This window comes from Parasteatoda tepidariorum, chromosome 2 (genome assembly GCF_982258835.1).
Source record: "Parasteatoda tepidariorum strain Cologne lab strain chromosome 2, Ptep-v5.0, whole genome shotgun sequence".
Lineage (NCBI taxonomy): Eukaryota > Metazoa > Arthropoda > Arachnida > Araneae > Theridiidae > Parasteatoda > Parasteatoda tepidariorum.
In genome coordinates, this window is record NC_141756.1 from 53,924,414 (window position 1) to 53,943,061 (window position 18,648).

Here is an 18,648-nt window from a genome sequence, read left to right on the forward strand (position 1 = left end):
CATAAAATAGTTTAAAAGTATTCAACTATTCTCAAATAAAATTTCAGTAACACGAATTTTTGCATTTCAATGTCTATTATAGTGCTTCGATTGAGAAAAATATTATTCCTTTTAATTGTTTCGAAATGAACAAATGATTGATAACTATATATCATAAAGATAACTATTTTTTTACTTTTAATAACAAACTCTTATCATAGTTTTGTTGAATTTTCATCGCACGTTATTGGAACCACACATTATAGATTCATTTATAAACTTTTATAAGTAGTCTAATTCACTGTCTAATAACATAATATGTAAACAATTGAACATTAATTTAAACTTACTTGCAGAATTATCTCCTGTGTTACAATTTTTAATAATTAAGTATAAAGGTTAAGAAATTTGCATAGGATGATGAGACACATTTGGTATATTTATTAATTTAATTGAAATTCAAGTTTTCTTTCTGACTAAATTTTTTTACATTGGAAAGCAAGGAAAATATATAATATTGCAGCTAAGACTATAAACGTACAAGACATATAAGCCTATAAACGTACTCTAAATATCAGACCAATTTCAAAGTTAATTAATCAATTTCAGTTATAATGAAATAATAAACACAGCAAAGGAAACAGAAATTTTTATTGATATATTTCAAAATATCTAATAATTAGAAAAATTTAAGATAATTTTCTTAAGCTCATATCTCCTCATTTCCTGTTTGCAAAGTTAAAGTGAAAAAATCATCAATAATAAATCAACGCACATGCATTGGCGCGATTATTTTAATTTCTGTTTTAATAAATTCCCAATAAACGCGATAACTTTCCGAATTCTTGCAAAATAAGTGACATTCAACAGCCAATCAAAACGTTGAAATCTAATCACCCGGATGTTATCATGTTCTTGTTGCCATTCCGAAGTAGACTTCACTTTGGTGTTCTACTGCAAACCTTGTCTTTACAATTCGTCCACAACGGAACCGGTTTTATTACATATTCAATGATCTTAGAACGAGAAGAAATAGGTAGTAGTAAGCGTCTGAAATAAATGTTTTTAAGTTTAATTTAAAAATAAATATTGTATCGTGCACTAAATAAAATGTTTAAATTTTACAGAGTGAAAGAACTTAGACCCAACATAAACAGCGTTCAACATCGCTTGCCTCAGATTTATAAAAATTATCTTCAATCATTAAAGCTTCCTCCTGCTCCTCTGCATTACATACCTCATCCTAAAGAATATGTTTTAAATCCCGGCACAAAACAAAAGTATACGTTTTGTATTTCATTCATGGTCTATATTATTTTCTTTAAAAGTTGATTAATGAAAGCATAATGATGTTTGTTATTTACTATTTTGTTTTATAAGAAAAGTTTATATTTTCTTTTGCTTTTAAGTCATGACATCTTATAGTTTTAATAGATGTGTTTTATTTCAGAATGCGTGTTGAAACCCGGCCGATTCCTCTTAAATTCCCTAAAGAAGCTGATGAAGGAATATGGGGTGGCGAAGGTGTGATTCAGGGTTTCGTCAAAAATAAATGGAGGCGTAGAAAGTAATATTGAAATTTATGAATAGTTTAACATTTAGAGTATTTAAAAATTATTTGTCTATGTATGATTTTATTATTGTCTCTATTGTTATTCATCTTCCAAATTGAAAAAAAAAGTTCAGTACTTTTATTACAAATGATTTCTACACTTAAATGTTACTACATAATTTGTACATATTAATCAATTATGTTGGGAGCTATATTCTACTAATAGTAGATGTGAATCTTATATACTTGAATCATATACGATCCATTGTTCTGCATCTTTAGTTTTCCTGTATTTATTGTCTTGTTTTATCAGTCTTTTCATGAATCCTATTCTAATATTGTTAATAGTAGGTACCATTTATTCTTTTCTGAACCTAAAAGATACCCACCTCTAATGTTCAGAAATTTTACCGAAATTTGAAAAAATTAAGTTATTTAGTTTTGATAAAAAAAAATAAAAAAAATGGTAACTCCTGATGCTAATATCTAATCAGGGGTCTGTATAGAAGAAATTTGGGTCCGTTAACGGACCCTTACAAAATATCTTTCCATAAAAACGGACCCTTCACAAAATAATTTACCTTTCACAAATTTGTTAATCTTCATTATTGTTTTGTTAATCGAATAAACTCTTCCCGGGGAAAATAGATAGTTCGAAATGAACTACGTTTTCCAAGTTTCCCTAATTTTAAACTCCAACCGTAGTATTCTAAGAAAATATTTCTACTCTTACAAACATCGTGTGCACATTCTTATTGATATTAATGATAATTTTGTTTTCTTTTTTTTTGTAAATAAATAATTGATCAATTTATATTTGTTTATAAAATTAATAAAATTAATTTCTGGCAATTTTTTAAGTAAAATATTATAAATTTAAGAATTGTTTATGTTTACTTAATGTGGTAACACATTAAAAGTGATACATTAATAAGTTGTGTTATTTAAAATATGTCAATTGAAATTATTAAAAGTGTGAGTGATTTTGTTTCCATTATTTGTCCGAAATGAATATTCTGTGTTCAGCAGTATAGGCTAAATACCAAATATTTGTATGTTGCATCTCTAATTTAGTAGCAACAATTGTTGAGCAGAATCTTGTTTCTATTCACAATTTAAAGACTTCTTGAAAAGGTTTTTAGAAATTTTTGCAATAACAGGACCCTGTTTGCACAAATTTACAAAAGCAGTACTCTGGTTGAAAGAATGTGACTTAATGCTTATTTTATATTCACAATTTATGAATAGTTTTTTCACAATTTTACGAAAACAGGACCTTTCACAAAATGTGTGGACAGACCCCTGCACAGGGGTAAAATAGTTCTACTTCGTAGAATTATTTTGCTATACCTATATAATTACAAAATTAAATCTGGGAATATGATGCCTGTTCGCAATAAAGAACTAAATAAAGTTTTTTTTTTTTTTGCTAAAAAATTTTAAAAAATATGCACATAGTTGTTTGTTTGGGGTATGTAAAATTTATACCTTTCGAGTTGGTGCGTGATTTTTTTTAGTTTATAGTAAACTGCTATTCGGCTGTTAAAATTAGGGGATTTTTGTGCAGATACTAATACGAAATTCTTCCCATTTTCTTAAAAAAGTTTATAATTCAAATATTTAAAACTACTTTTTCTAATCAAGTTTATCTAATAACTTTTTACATTTCTGTCAGTTATTGCTACTTGATTTGAAAAAGCTGGTTTTTCAATTTCTAATTTTAATAGTTGTTCTACTGTTTTGGCACAAATCAGTAAATAAACCTCTGATAATAAACATTTATTCAATGTTCTTTCAGTATTGAATTCTAAAGAACATAATTCTTTTAACTGTTTTAGATTTGCATTATTTGATGTTTCTGCCTTGGGTAGATTTCCTTTCGATCTGAATCTGTACCAAAGTTGGCACTAAGTTTTGTTTCACATGAAAAGCTTAAAAGAAAAAAGACATGATAGAACAGAATTCACATGAAAGAATTCACATTATTCATAGCCACTTCTCTCTCTCTCTCTCTCACTCTTTTTTAAAAAAAAAAATGTTATAGAAATATCCCTTTTGTCTTTTTTTATAATTAAGTAAATGCTATATTTTAGACAAATATTTCAATTTTTAAAAAGAAAACAATATAGAAAATTTTTATATTAAAAGATCAAAATATAATTTTAAAATATAACAGTCTACTCTGATATGAAATTCAATTGCTCTTGTGTAAATAAGCTAGTATTTTAATTTATCTAAAATACCTAAATTTTATGTTTTCTTATAACTATAATATTGTCAAAAATTGCTTTCATATGGGCCCAGAAACAGCTGTTTTATTGTAATGTTCACAATTTGTTCTTTTTATCTGTTTGTTTATAAAGAAACTCGAAAAAATATGATGCATTTCTAGTATACCTTTTCTAGTATTAAGTAGCAGTTCATTGTATACCCTGTCCTTATCATGAATAAATAATATACCTTTCTTTATCAATTATGTACAATTGAAATATTGAAATAAAAAATTCAATAAAAGGCATATAGCACTCAGGCTGTCCTGTGAATTCAGAAAATATATGTTTTTATTTGATTCCCAAACAACCCTGTTAAATGTGTTTTATTTAAAGGAATTTTATTTATATAATATTTTTTTTTAAACCTTTTTCAGTCGTTTAAAAGAAAATTTTGCTCTTCTACATTTGTGAATTCAGGGACCAAAATGCTTCCCAATAACTCGACAAAATATTTTTTAGTTCGAAGTAAAAAACAAGGGTTAGACTACAATGAGGCATCAGCTTTTACTCTGAAAAATATTGTCATCTTTCTTTTAACCATAGTTGTTCAAGGTATTGTATGAAGAGTTCTGTTGTGTTTTTTTTTCTTCAATTTTTTATTTTTTTGTAGGATGATAAACTTTTGGATTTCAAATTTGAAAAAAGCTGTTGTTTATAGTGAAATATTAAATCAATATATGTCAGTAACATTGACAGAAAGGACATTGCGATTAATTGATGAGAACTCTAGCTTTGATCATTATATTTTGAGTGTAAGTAAAAATATTTTATTCTTCCTTAAATTATATAATCTCAGGAAAAACCTACAACTAATGTGACATTTTAAAATTATATTTCTATTAAAAATGTGAAAATTTGATTATTTTTTTTAAATTTAAGTTTTTATAAACATTTCTGATAAAGTTGCTATTCTATTTCTTCATAATCATGCACCTAACCTTGTTAAAAAATAAAATATGAACTCGTAGTTAACGGTTATTATATTTTTCATATTTTAATGTTAGTAGTTATTTCATATCGTAATAAAATATTTTTGAAGATACTGTAGGAGAAATTTATATTGTTATACAATAAGGCATTGTTTATATGATTCTCATTTTTCAGTCTTTTTCATTAATGTGTCATTTCAGTGTGCTTCCAATTTATTCTTAATCTATGCATTGTTAGTATAGTTTATTTATATTATTATGGAAAATAAAACATCAATTTTCCTGTTTTTTTAATACTTAAATATAGGAACTCTAGATGAGACTCTAAAAAATTATTCTCCTCAAAATTTCTTTTGCTTAAGTGTCTACCTGTATGGAAAGAATTGTATACATATATGTATTTAAGGATATAAATTTAAGGTATGATTTTTTTAAAAACTTGTGTAACAGATGTTATGCTTTCAATTATTACTGCTTCTTATTATTTCTCTGTCAATAATAATAAGTGTCAAATTAACAATGCAATTATCAAAATTATTATTTTTGCAAGAAATTTTTTTCTAATTTATTTAAATTTTAGTTATATATCTTTTCATTTGTATGTTGTAGGTCCCTTAAAAGATTTATAAATGGTGATTTACTGTGCTAGCATCTACTTCACAACTTTTGATGAAAGAACACAACAAAAAATATATATCTGTAGTCTAAGGTTCTGTAGTACAATAGCATTAAAATGCACCACTCATCCCGTGTTATTCTAACGCTCCATGGAACAATAATATGTTACTCACTAAATTGCATTTTAATTTAATCAGGCTGCTTTGTTTACCTTTTGCGGAAACTTCGCAGTGTGTTGTTTAATAGTGAGGTGATCAACTGCAAGGTTATGGCAGACTTCATTAATAATTCAAAATTCCATATTTCTTAAAAAATTTTGCTGTAAAATAGAAATTTTCATATTGGGTTTTTTTGGCAAGTTTTTTTATTTTTTTGCATGCCAGAAATTTGTTATCTCTTAATCAAAAATAGGGGTTTGACTTATACACAGAATGCACAGAATGCTAAGTAATTTTTATTTCCCTTTCAAAAATTATATTACGTAAAGTGGATACATAAATTCTTTAATATATTCATTTTTTAAAAAAATGTTTCATTTTTTATCACCTGTGATATTGTTAAATGATGAATGTTAAAAAAGTTAAGCATTCATTTTAATGTCTGAGAAAGTGAAATATTTATTTATTCTTATCATTATGCGTTGTATAAAAATTTGCTTTGTCAAACATCTTAAAATAATTTGACTTTATTTTATAGACTCCTGTCCAAGACTTAAAATCACAGCTTGCTTTATCTATAAGAAGAAAAATGTACTTTGCCTTATTAAACAGAGATAAAAATCATCCTGATGATAAAACTAATGAAGAAATTATTGAAAAGTACAAAAAATATATAATACCAGTAAGTTAACTTTATGGATTTAATTTTTTTAATAAAATCACTTGATTATAAATTCAGGTGTTATTTAATTTCATATCTGCAGGCGCATAATCATTATAATATCATAAAATATTAAAAACCATCCTCTAAGGAAATCATGATTGCCATTTTATAAAGTTTTTAGTAGGCGTATGTCTTCAAAACATTAGAAAATGTTTTTTTTTAGATAAATACTTTAAAGTTTAAAAAAATTGTATAGCAAATAGAAAACAGGTATTAATTTGCCACCCACAGGCAAGAAAAACAGAGCTACTGTTGGGAATTGAACTTTAAAAAATTGAAGGTTTGTAAATAAAAAATGATGAAACAGGAAAGGGGGCTAATGGTCTTTTATCCCAACTCACTTATTTACCCTCACAGTTAAGAAAAAACGAAGTAGCCACAAAAAGGTTGAAAAGGAATTTAAATGTAAATAAATGAAAAGATAAATTGAATTCCTAATGTATTCAAAAAGATAGATGACTTAATTTAAGGATGACTTTTTATTTATTTTACTAAAAAAAAGTAAAAATCAATTTTAAACCAGTTTGTCTTCGTATTCTGATATGGTTCAGCTGTAAATAGAGATTGAGGTTTTGTATATTTTTTTTTTTTTTTTTTTTTTTTGCATTCATTTTGAATTAAATATGTTTGTTAGTTGTATGCTTAAGCAGGAAAATTTAAATATCAAAACAAGATTATTTTGAAGGTTACAAAAATTTTTTTAAGCTTTTGAACTGAATTTTTGATTTTGATTTCTGTTTATTGAACAACAGTACGTCAATGTATTTAATCAATTATTAAATTCCTTTTAGTAGTGTTTTAAAATAGAAACAAGAAACAGTTGATTTATATATTATAATTTTACTTCTTTACTTTAATTTTTTGTAATCATGTTATCAAAAACCTATTTTTTTATTTTATTAAATAAAGTTAAACTTTAGGGTATTAGCCAGTTTCTTATGAGTTTTTTTTGTTTTTTTTTGCAGCAAGTTTTTAATTAATCAAAATTGTCTTATAATACGTATTATGTATCTACTTTTATTTTTTAAGATAACTTAAATCTAATGTGTATCCTTAAACAGGTATCTTTTTTTTTTAAATTTATTTAAAGTGAATCAATATAGTTTAACAAGAATTAACAAAAATTTGTTTCATATTAATTTATAAACAGGTATTTAAGTACTTATTTTAATATTTGAATTATATTAAGCTCAAAATTTTAAAGGAAAAATATGTAAGTAAATCTAATGTATAGCTCTTATGTAAAAAATTTTTTTTTTGTGAATTTCATGTAAAGATTTAAATTTGTTCTAGAAAGAGGAAGCTGAGTGGTTTGGTTTAACCATGAGAGAAGCAGTTCAAAAACAAAGACTTCTTGAAGAGGAGCAGCAGCCAGTGCCTTTGAAACATGCCCTCCGTCTCAAGTTAATAGAAGAATTAAAACGTAATTTTTTAATTTTTCATTTAAAATCTATACTGCTTTTTGTTTGCTCTCAATTCTTCTAGTGGTTTATGACAGCAATTATTTTACAAAACTTTTTCTGGTTAGTGCATAATCTGATCTGGTAATTAAAATATTGCAAAGGCAGGTCCTTGCACTGATTCTCGCCTTTAATTACCTGTGGAGAAAGATTCCCCTAGACCAGGGTGGCGAATCTTCATGCACCAACGAGCCATTTTTTCTAAAATATATTTTAATGAGGTCATAGACGTGCCGACAAATAGTTTTGACTTCGTTATTATTGGGTAAATAATAATACTAAATTTTATCAACTCAAAACTCTTTATTTACTACAAAAAAATGCAATTCTCAACTTTTGCAATGTCTCAGTTATACGCGTAATTCAACTTAAAGTAACATCAGTGTGACTTCTGTTGTTGCAGATTAGATGACAAATAACTTATATTAGGGTTATAAGATGTTAGTTTAAGCTGAACTGTTAGTTTTTTTTTGCTAGTTATTTATTGTTCACTTGTTTTTTTTGTAGTTATTAATTGCTTTTTTGGCATTAATTGTTCTTTTTTTGTGAATTTTAATTGATTTGTTAATATGCTGCATAGTAAACTTTGTTATCGGTGGCGTGCCCAAAATATTGTGTCGCGTGCCACTTATGGCACGCATGCCACTGGTTCGCCATCTCTGCCCTAGACTGTCCTTTGCGTAGATTTCATTTGTCATGTGTTCAGGGAAATGTGAGAAACCCTCCAGCATAATAGTGAGCGCTGCTGAGTAGTAATAATAATGAGTACTGCTAATTATTTTTTTCAAAGATTTTTGTTTTTCAAATTTTATTTTTAGGAAGCAAATTATTAAGAAAAATTTTCTAAGAATCTTCGGAAAAAAAAAACATTTCTTTACTTGTTTCGAATAAAAAACAAAAAGTTAAGATAAAGAAAAGTCACACAGAATAAAAAGTAAAAAAAAAATAAATTATTGAGATATATTGAGATTTTTTTTTAGTATCATTTTATATAAGTCAGCTTAAATTTAAGCAAAATAAAGTTTAATTTCTAGTTTTTCATGTCTTTATATTTGCAAATATTGTTACATGTTATTTGTGAGATTAAGCTGAATTTATGCAATTATCATCTCTGGTTGCAATGATATGATTTACAGTATTAATTTCTGTTAAATTTGGATTTAAGAAGATGCTGCTGCAGATTCACTTCGTAAATTCTGTTTCCAACCTCTGATAAGTAACATACATGTTTTGTTGAGTTGTTGACAGTTGCCCAATGACTTTTTTTGTATGCTTGCTAATAGGTATTTATCAATACATTAGTTGAATCAATAAAATTAAGTCTTGTTTTGATTTCAGCCTTTTTATGTATTATTTATAACTTATTGAACGATGAGTCCCAACCCTGAGTTGGTTGCATTATTAAATTTTTGTGTAGCAAGAACATCATAGTCATAATTTGTAATAAAAAAATTATTAGTTCATTACTCTGTTTTACAAAATTTTCTCTTATTTCTTTACAAAAATAAACTTTCAGTGTTTAACAAAAATGTATTTTTTTTTCCACAAAATTTATTCTTGTTTTATGGAGGTTATTGTAAAAAATAGGTTCTCACAGCTTAGTTGTTAGATCGGAGAAATTTAGCTTCATAATTAAATTATTAAAGCGTCATATTTTATTTTTCTGCTTTATTAGTTCACCTTTACTACTTTATTTTTCTACTTTATTAGTACCTTTTGTTTTCCTTTTTTCTCCTTACACATAGTTAAAATAAAAAATATAGTCTAAAATATCTTTTTTATTATAAAAGTTCCCATTGGTTACTTCATTACTTTTGTTAATTTATTACTTTATATCTATATTGTTGCTTCAGTACTTTAGTGTGCATTCAAATACAATCACATTTTAAAACTCATTTATGAACTTTTTCTCACTGTAAAAAAATATTCTTTATTTCCAAAGTTTTATGTTTCCTTATATTTCACTGTTTATACTAAATAACTGAAATTCTGCATTTAAATTCTATTTTAGGAATAAATACTTAATGAAATTGAATAATGGTTCCTATGATAGAAGTTATATATATTTTTTTTAATAAGATCTTTTTGCTTTGTTTTTTTATTGCTATAAGAAATTTTGTCTTAAAATTGTCTACTTTTCCAGAAAAATCTGAAAAGGGTGAAGTAGATGAAGAAGAAGAGGTGGAACAGTAAGTTTCCCTTTGTATATATTAATTTATTGTGTTTTCAAATGATTTTCATATTTTTTTAGATTTAGTTTCAATATTTTTTTTCATTGCATACTGCTATTTTTTAAAACCATATTTTTGTATATGTTTTTTTTTTCAATTCTCTTTTATAATTCTCTCTTTATCAGTCTCACTTTGATTATTTTTGTTATATGTTTCCTTGTTAATGTCAATATAAAAAATTGTTATTTCTCAAATTGTAATCAGATATTTTATACAATTTTCAAATTTTCAGACATAATGCATTTGATCTTTTTTCTTTTAAGGAAAATATGATTTTCAAATTGTTTTTTCACTTTTCATAAAACTCTTTCACTCTTCATATTCATGCAACATAAAAAATTTAATTTAAATTATTACTGCACTCAGTTTATTTATTTAATTCACTTATTATATATATTCATAAGATGTATTTCGGTGAATTGAAAAAAAATTACTTGAAATTATAAATTATTTTTATGTATGTATATAGATCTGTAGCATAATCACACAAAAAGGACTTATTAGTTTCTTGCACGTATCAAGAGCATTGTTTTATTTCCATTAAAAAATTACAGACAACCTGTAATTGAAAGAAAATGATAAGGGACACAATAATCTTGTGATATTAAATAAAAAGTTCTTATTAGTTTCTTGCCCAAAGCAAGAGCATTGTCTTGTTTCCATTAAAAAATGACAGGCAACCTGCAATTGAAAGAAAATGATAAGGGACACGAAATTTTTATGATATTAAAGTATTTCAGAGATCCATGACATATTTTATGTAAATTATGTGCTAATTAATGAAATAAATATGCTAATTAATTGTAATGTGAAATGCTTATATATAGTAATGCTTATAATAGTAATTATGCTTATAAATATAATGAGAAATAATCATCAGTTTTAATGACACTTGAATTTATCGCAACATTAATTACATTGTTAATTTTTTGGATATTTTTATTTGACTTATTTTCGGTATAGTCTTTATATGGAAAGAACTCCCCTTGCCATTTGATTGTAGAAATGACAGTGACTATGGTTACATGGTTTAGCTATTTCAAGTCGGGTTGTAGGGTCTGTATTTGTCATGTTTTGGTTTGAGTTCTGTGAGAGAAAGAGAATCTGGGAAGGGAGAAGCTCCCGTCTGTGCAATGGGCTGTTTCTTATTTCCATGGCAGCAAATGGCCTTTGACTTTGTGACGGGAAGAGTTCTTTCTATAGACAATCTTTCAGGGTGGCCACCCACCTGGAAAACCTGGAATTATCAGGGAATTTTTTTTATACTGGAAAAAACCTGGAAAAATCAGGGAAATATGGATAAAAACCTGGAAATTTTAAAGAAAAGCTGGAAATTTTTTTCTTATATATTTTTTTATTCACTAATTTAAATTATTTGCTAATAATTTTCTTAATTTAAATTGTTTCATCCATTATACCCACATATTTTAGATGGAAATGAATCACCAAACAGTTAAAATATCATCAACTTACTTTGCTTTCGTCAAAATTTGCTCCATTATATCCCTGTTAAACTAGAATACAACATAAAATTCTCCCATGCAAATGTAGAAACCTTTGATCTCTATGCAGACTGTGCAATTTAGGAAAGGCTAAGATTATGGTTGATGTGGATAACGGGGTTAGGATTCGGTTTTTAAATTCTGTCCGTGTTCACACAATGATTCAAGTTTGTTCGCAATTGAGAGTGGTAATTTTTTTCTATTTTGACAAAATGTGTTTGTATTTTTAACTTTATTAAATTCTCTAAAAATTAGTTGGTTATAATTTAATAATAATAGATTTTATATTGCACTATTTTTCTGAAAGCTTTTCGGCTCCTATTGAAAGAAATCTGTAAATTATTTTTTCTCAGCAAAACAACCAATCACGCATTTCCCCCCATCACTAACAGCAATGTTTGTCGACAAATTGTTACAATTCTTGCATTAATGCTAATTTTTCCTATTTCATTTTTACCATTTATAGTATATTTTTATTTTGAAAAAAGTTTTTTTTAGAACTAACTACACTGGTTATCATAAATTAAGGAAAAATCACAAAAATAGCGATAACTCTTTCAAAAGTAAGCCAAACCGTGCAAAATTTGCATATGTTGTCCACTAAGAGTAGCTGAGTAAAATTGCAATATGCAAATTAGTGGCGCTGCACTCGGCTTACGTCATCTGCCTGGAGCATAAAAGTCCAAGTTTGAGAGAAAGCACACAAATTTTACTGTGATTGCGACATTGAAAATCTGAGATAGCCAATTCGTAATAATGACCTCTAGGCATCATTTGCCTGAAGAACTACGATGGAGAGCCATCGGGAGACTAGAGGCAGGGCAGAGTCAATCAGAAGTGGCCAGATGGCTAAATGTGAGTCCATCTGTGGTTCATAGACTTTGGAGGCAATTTCAAACCACAGATTCGGCATCTAGGAGGTTCAGTCAAGGACGGCCAACTGTTACGACCAGTGCCGATGACCGATATTTGACATTAAGTGCACGCAGGAATAGAACCGCTACTCCGACACATCTTAGATCCTCTCTTGCTGCAGCCACCGGAAGGTTGGTGTCAACGTCAACTGTGCGCAGAAGGCTCCACGAAGGTGGTCTGTATGCGAGACGACCAGCCATTTGCGTGCCGCTCACATCACGCCATAGGAGAGACCGTTTGCAGTGGGCCCGACAACATGTCCACTGGACGTCAGATCAATGGAGGCCTGTTCTCTTTACGGATGAGTCCAGGTTTAGTCTAGAAAGTGACAGTAGACGTTATTTGATATGGAGAGAACCTGGGACCCGTTATCATCCATCAAACATCCGTGAAAGAGATGCATACGGAAGAGGCAGTGTCTGTGTTTGGGGAGGCATATCCTTAGGAGGGCGCACATACCTCCATGTCTTTCCAAGGGGAACCGTGAATGCTCAGGTTTATCGAGACAACATCCTTGATGCTTATGTGCGCCCATATGCCGGGGCAATTGGTGATTGCTTCCTGTTACAGGACGATAATGCAAGACCACACAGAGCTCGCATTGTTGATGATTATCTTCAACAGGAAACAATTACTCGCATGGAGTGGCCAGCTCGATCCCCGGACTTGAATCCTATCGAGCACGTTTGGGATGCTCTAGGGAGGCGTGTATCTGCCATCAATCCGCCCCCTCAGACCCTTGCCACGCTTGCAACTGCTTTACAAGAGCAATGGCTCTCACTTCCTATTGAACTGATAGACCGCATAATTGAAAGCATCACACATCGCTGTTTGTGCTGTATTGCTTCTAGAGGCAATCATATTCCATATTAAAGGTACTTTTTCTATTGCAAACCGATACTTCCAATTTGTTTATTTTATACATGTGCTAATTTCTATACTACTATTAATGTCTGATAATTTCTTTTTATGTTGTTTAATACCTTACTATGTGTTGTATATTGTGGGTAAGTTTCATAAAATTCCATGTGTAATTTCTTGAGTTATCGCGATTTTTGTGAATTTTCCTTAATTTATGATAACCAGTGTATATATTAATATCAAATTTTACGGTTTTGTTGGTAAATATTAGTTTTTTGATTCAAAATTCGAATTGTATAGTTATCACAATATCGAAAGTTCGTAAATGTTGCTTGCATTCCAGAGATGATATTTCAAAACTATTCCTCTTTTTACCTAAAAAAGCTGACAATGACTAAGGAATATATAGGAAACATATTAAATGTTATATATGCATAAAATATATATTTTTTATTCATATGTGTTTAGTCAGGAGAAGGAAAACAAAACTTAGTGTTTTAGTTCTGCACTATACAAGATTCCAGTTGTTCAAACAAAAACAATTAACTATGCTAAACTAAAAAACTGTGTATTTAGATTGGAATTCTTTAAATGTTTTAATTTCAAATAAGAAAAAAAATCAAAAAAGTATAAATTTTAAGAAATTTTATCTATTTTTTTTCTTCTATAGAGTATAGAACTAAAAATTAGACAATTTTACATTTCTGACATTTATTTTTTTATACTGAATCTCTTAAAATAAAAATGCTATTTCAAAATACCAGTATTTAAAAATTTGACTTGAGATATTGGTTTAAGGAAAATATGATCAGTGAATTTTATAAAAAGCACTGGTAAGATGAATTACAGTATAATGCAGTATACAGTACAGCATTATATTGAATTGTAATTACAGTGATTCACAAAAGTGTTGATACACTTATGACTTTCAATGAAATAAAACTATCCATTAATTAAAATGAATGTTTCAGAATGTATATTTAATGATAAAAAATGTGTTCTAATCTTAACAAAACTGAAATATTTTAAAAACAAAGGAAAAGTTTATTTTTGAGGAATCAATCATCAAAAAGTGACAAAAACTTTATCCCACAAAAGTCATCATACACTTTTAAAGAAAAAACTCAGTCTATTAGTAATCTAATTTTTCGTTAAATTAACATTTAGTGGAGTTTCCTTTATCATCTACAATAGCTTTTAAAGGTTGAAAATACGTGTAACTAGTTTTTTTTTTGTCAGGTGAAATTTGTGCAGAATATTTTTTTAAAATTTTTACGGAAACTTTTACAACAGTCAATTGCAAATTTATGAATTTTTCCGCAAAATTTATGATTTTAATCTCTGATTTGAAGTCCTTCTTTTAAGCATTTTATCACATATTGCACAGTTCAATTGAATACAGTAAACTAATTTAACATATTCATTACTGATTTACCTCTTATGAAGACAAATAATCAAATTTGGTTTATTTATTACGACTACAAGTCATTTTTAAATGATAAAATAAAATATTACGGAGTTAACAAGCAAAAATTAAAATATAATTTTGCTATTATAGGTTTGATACTAAATTGTTAATAAAGAAATGAAAAACTTAATGAAAAATAATTAAATAAAAAAAGCAATTGTAAAAGCAAAAGTAATTTTAATTCTGAGATCCAAAACATTTAAATGTACGATGACTTTCGTGGGGTAACATTTTTGTTACTATTTGATTAAAAAATTAACTTTTACTTTGTTTTTAAAATATTCTGTGCAGTTTTGCTAAGAATAGATTATACATCTTATTATCAAATACCCATTGTGAAATATTCATTTTAATTATTGAATTTTTATTACCTATTTCAATATAAGTTATAAGTGAGTGAGCACTTTTGGGAGCCACTGTAATTATTAAAAATTATTGATATATAATCACCTGAAACGGTTTTCTTTTCCTTAATGAAAATATATTAAACAATACTTATCCAAGGTTTTATTGGTTATTCTGATTTTGTCATTTTGTAGGTACACTTTAAGCAAATACTACTTAAAGTAACACATTAAATTCAATAAAAATAATTAAAATTATTCAATAAAAACAATATATTCTGCAAGCTAAACATATTATTTTCTCCACGTCTTAATTTTTTAAAAATTAATGTTGTACCAGAACATTAAAAAATAATGAAAAAATATCTTGTAAGAAAATCATTTTTTTTTCAAGATATGTTTAAAAAAAATGACATTTTGAATAAGATATTTTATAATACAGACACTTTTCTTGTACACATCCTACACTTTATAAGAAAAAAGGAAAAAAAACACAAACCTGGAAATTTTAAGATTTTTACCTGGAAAAATCAGGGAAATTTGAAATCTGTTTTGAGTGGCCATACTGTCTTTACAACTAAATTAATCTTGAAAACTTACCGAGTGAAATAGTAACTAATAAACCAGCTTATTCATATTTATTTTTATTAGAAAAACTTTGATTTTAAACCATGAAAGCTAACTCTTATTACAAATAATGTTAACATTCAATTAGGTAGTTATAACATATTATTTTTGAAATTTTTCACTGTTCTTGTAGATTTAATTGTGTTCTGAAAGTTGTTCTCATTCTTTATGAAAGTTGTTAACTGTTAAATTTTAAAAAGTTTTATTTTGTAATATTTTAGTCACACTTTTATAATTTTGTAAATAAATCAGGGGCCTGTCCAGGCCAAATTTACTACCGTTGTTTAGTGGTACCTTCACAAATTCAACTTTAGAAAAAACGGTAGTTTCACAAAATACTTTTTCTTGAAATTTTATTTTTGTTTGCTGTAAGAAACGATAAATTCATATTTTTGTGTTGATAATAACATAGTATAATAGTTGTAATACAATTTTTAATTTTCACAAAATAGGTACCTCTCAGAAAAACCTAGACAGACCCCTGTAAATATTAGATATTATAAAGACGACTGGAATATAAATTAGTAAAATCCTGTTTAAAAGCAATTTATTAAAAAAAAAAATCATAAAACTTTTAGTGCACTGAAAAACTTAAAAAAAAACACTTAAAATAACTTAAAAATACTAGTAAGAAATAATTCTAAATTTTATTCATACATGAAATTACTGTAAGATTTTTTATATATGTATTTTTTTGTGTGGATAGTTTTATTTGACTTATTTTATGTACAACTGAAAACTTACTGAGCAAAATAGTAAATCATATTTATTTATTTTTATAAATAGACTTCAATTTAATAAATCATTGAAGCTAACTTTAATCACGAATAATATCATGTTAATGTTAATATTCAATTCACGGTAGTTACAACTAACAAATATTAGCATCAGTTGAAACTTTTTCTCTGTTTCTGTTGATGTAATTGTGTTCTAAACATTCTTTATGAAAGTTGTTTACTATTGAAAATGTTTAAAAAAAAGCTTAACTTAGTAAAATTTCAGTCATGTTTTTTCAATTTTGTAAATTAATATTAGGTATTAAGATGACAATCAGGCTATTACTTCATGTATTTCTGCCTAAGATCAATTTTTTTTTTTTTTTTTTTTTTTTTTATAATGGCATAAATTTTTAAGCACACACTAAAGAAAGTTTATCTAAAGATTTGCGAAATGTTTGTATGAATGAAAGAATGGATTCATAATAAATCTTTATGAATTAAAAAATAAAAACATTCCCAAAATGAAACTGAATTGATAAAATGTGAATTTTTTTTTTTCATTTAAGGAATATCTTACATAATTTTGTTTTTATTATTTTTATTGCCCTGTGATATATACAGTGGAGCATCGTTTATACGACGCCCAAGGGACCACCGAAAAACGTCGTATAATCGATTTTTACTTTTAAAACTGAAACTAACTCTGTTTTCAGTTAATTTTAATGTTTAGCGTGTTGATTTGCATAAATTTCTAAATTAGACAAAGCAAAACAAACAAATAACCAAAGAAGAAAAATTGCAGTGAGCAATTTGAATGTATGTTACTTTAAATTATATTTTCTTGCTATTAGTCTCTACAATGCAATGCTTTGAATAGCGAGTTGAACTTACTACTTTCTATGATGAAATTTTAGATTCTAATCACGGCCAAATCTAATGGCTGAAGCGCACTTGTGCAATTTGCAGGAAAAAAAGAGAGCTTTTACCTTTTCCAAAATAATTAGTGTCGATGGGTGCGCTTGACATTGGTCGATGAATAGCAAAATTTTTATTTTATCCCTCTTCGTAACATTGTCAAGTTTTTTCAGTCATCTAGTAAAAATTACGGTCGTCATCCAAGCATTCTTGTTGGCACCCTTTTCTGTATCACTCATGTTGGCAAATTCCGCCCTTTTTTAAAATACACAAGAAAAAATAAAAAATTAAGTAAACGTGAACAAAATCTAAAAACCGACGTATAACCGATTCCGTGCGTCGTATAAACGATATATTTTTACATTAAAATGAATCGGAATGATTTGGGACCACACTAAAACGTCGTATAAGTGATCGTCGTATAAACGATGCTCCACTGTAATTAATTATATCTTTAATGTTGAAGTCGAGCTACACCATTGAAAATAATGGTAATTTGTTGAGTGTGTTGTATAATGTAAGATTGAGAAAATAGGTTTGCAGTCTACTTAAAATGTCTAGATACATTGTGACGTATGTTTGCATACACTTTAATTGTTGAGGTTTATATTAGTCTTGAGGTTCTATTTCTGGGTTGAACAAAATTTCATGAACACTGAATTTCGTTTTACATTTTGAAATTAATAAAATCTAAAAAAGTAATTATTTAATTGTAAAATATTTGGAATAATATATGATTTTTTTTTTTTTTTTTATAGGTCAAGTTATAAATCTTGGCTGAGGAAGCTAAATCCTTTTACTAAAAAAGAAAAGGAAGAGCAACCAGTTAATTGACTTTATTTTATTTGTACATAGTTTTAAAAATAAAGATTAGATTTTTTTCACATGAAAATTATAGTATGTTTGATTTATAACAACTTATGATTTCAAAATATTTTTCCTTCTAAAAACAGTTACGCATAAACTTATAATGTTGGTAAGTCGTATTGAAATATTTTAAAGTTATCATTTTTCTTTCATTATTATTACTAACACCATTGCACATAGTAATTCCCCCCCCCCTTTCTATTCAATATTGTATTTTAAAGCTTTTTTACTGGTAGTACACAACACAAATTGCTTCATTTTTATGTTGATTTTTCATTTCAATATCATTGCACTATAAAAAAATCTGAAGCATGCTTTATCCATTTCTTTCACCAGTATCAGTTTTGTTATAGTACATTAACTACATTTCTTTTATCATACCATTGAGAATTTATAATTTTGTCATAGGGAAAAATACAAGCTTAAAAACTATTTGAAAAAGGAATATATATGTTAATTTTGCACATTGTATTCTCCTCAGTTATAAAAATTTCAATGCAAAATGA

The 18,648-nt window shown here is 27.1% G+C and overlaps 1 protein-coding gene across 1 annotated transcript; it reads left to right on the top strand.

Moving 5' to 3' along the window:
* Nucleotides 1–1,004: 1,004 nt before the first annotated feature.
* On the top strand, nucleotides 1,005–18,167 carry mRpL28 (mitochondrial ribosomal protein L28). The gene is made up of 7 exons (XM_016050044.4): nucleotides 1,005–1,259; nucleotides 1,430–1,546; nucleotides 4,415–4,556; nucleotides 6,048–6,191; nucleotides 7,527–7,656; nucleotides 9,837–9,882; nucleotides 18,034–18,167. The coding sequence occupies exons 1-7, from the start codon at nucleotides 1,090–1,092 to the stop codon at nucleotides 18,107–18,109; spliced, it is 825 nt and encodes a 274-aa protein (XP_015905530.1). The 5' UTR covers nucleotides 1,005–1,089; the 3' UTR covers nucleotides 18,110–18,167.
* The last annotated feature ends 481 nt before the right edge of the window (nucleotides 18,168–18,648 follow it).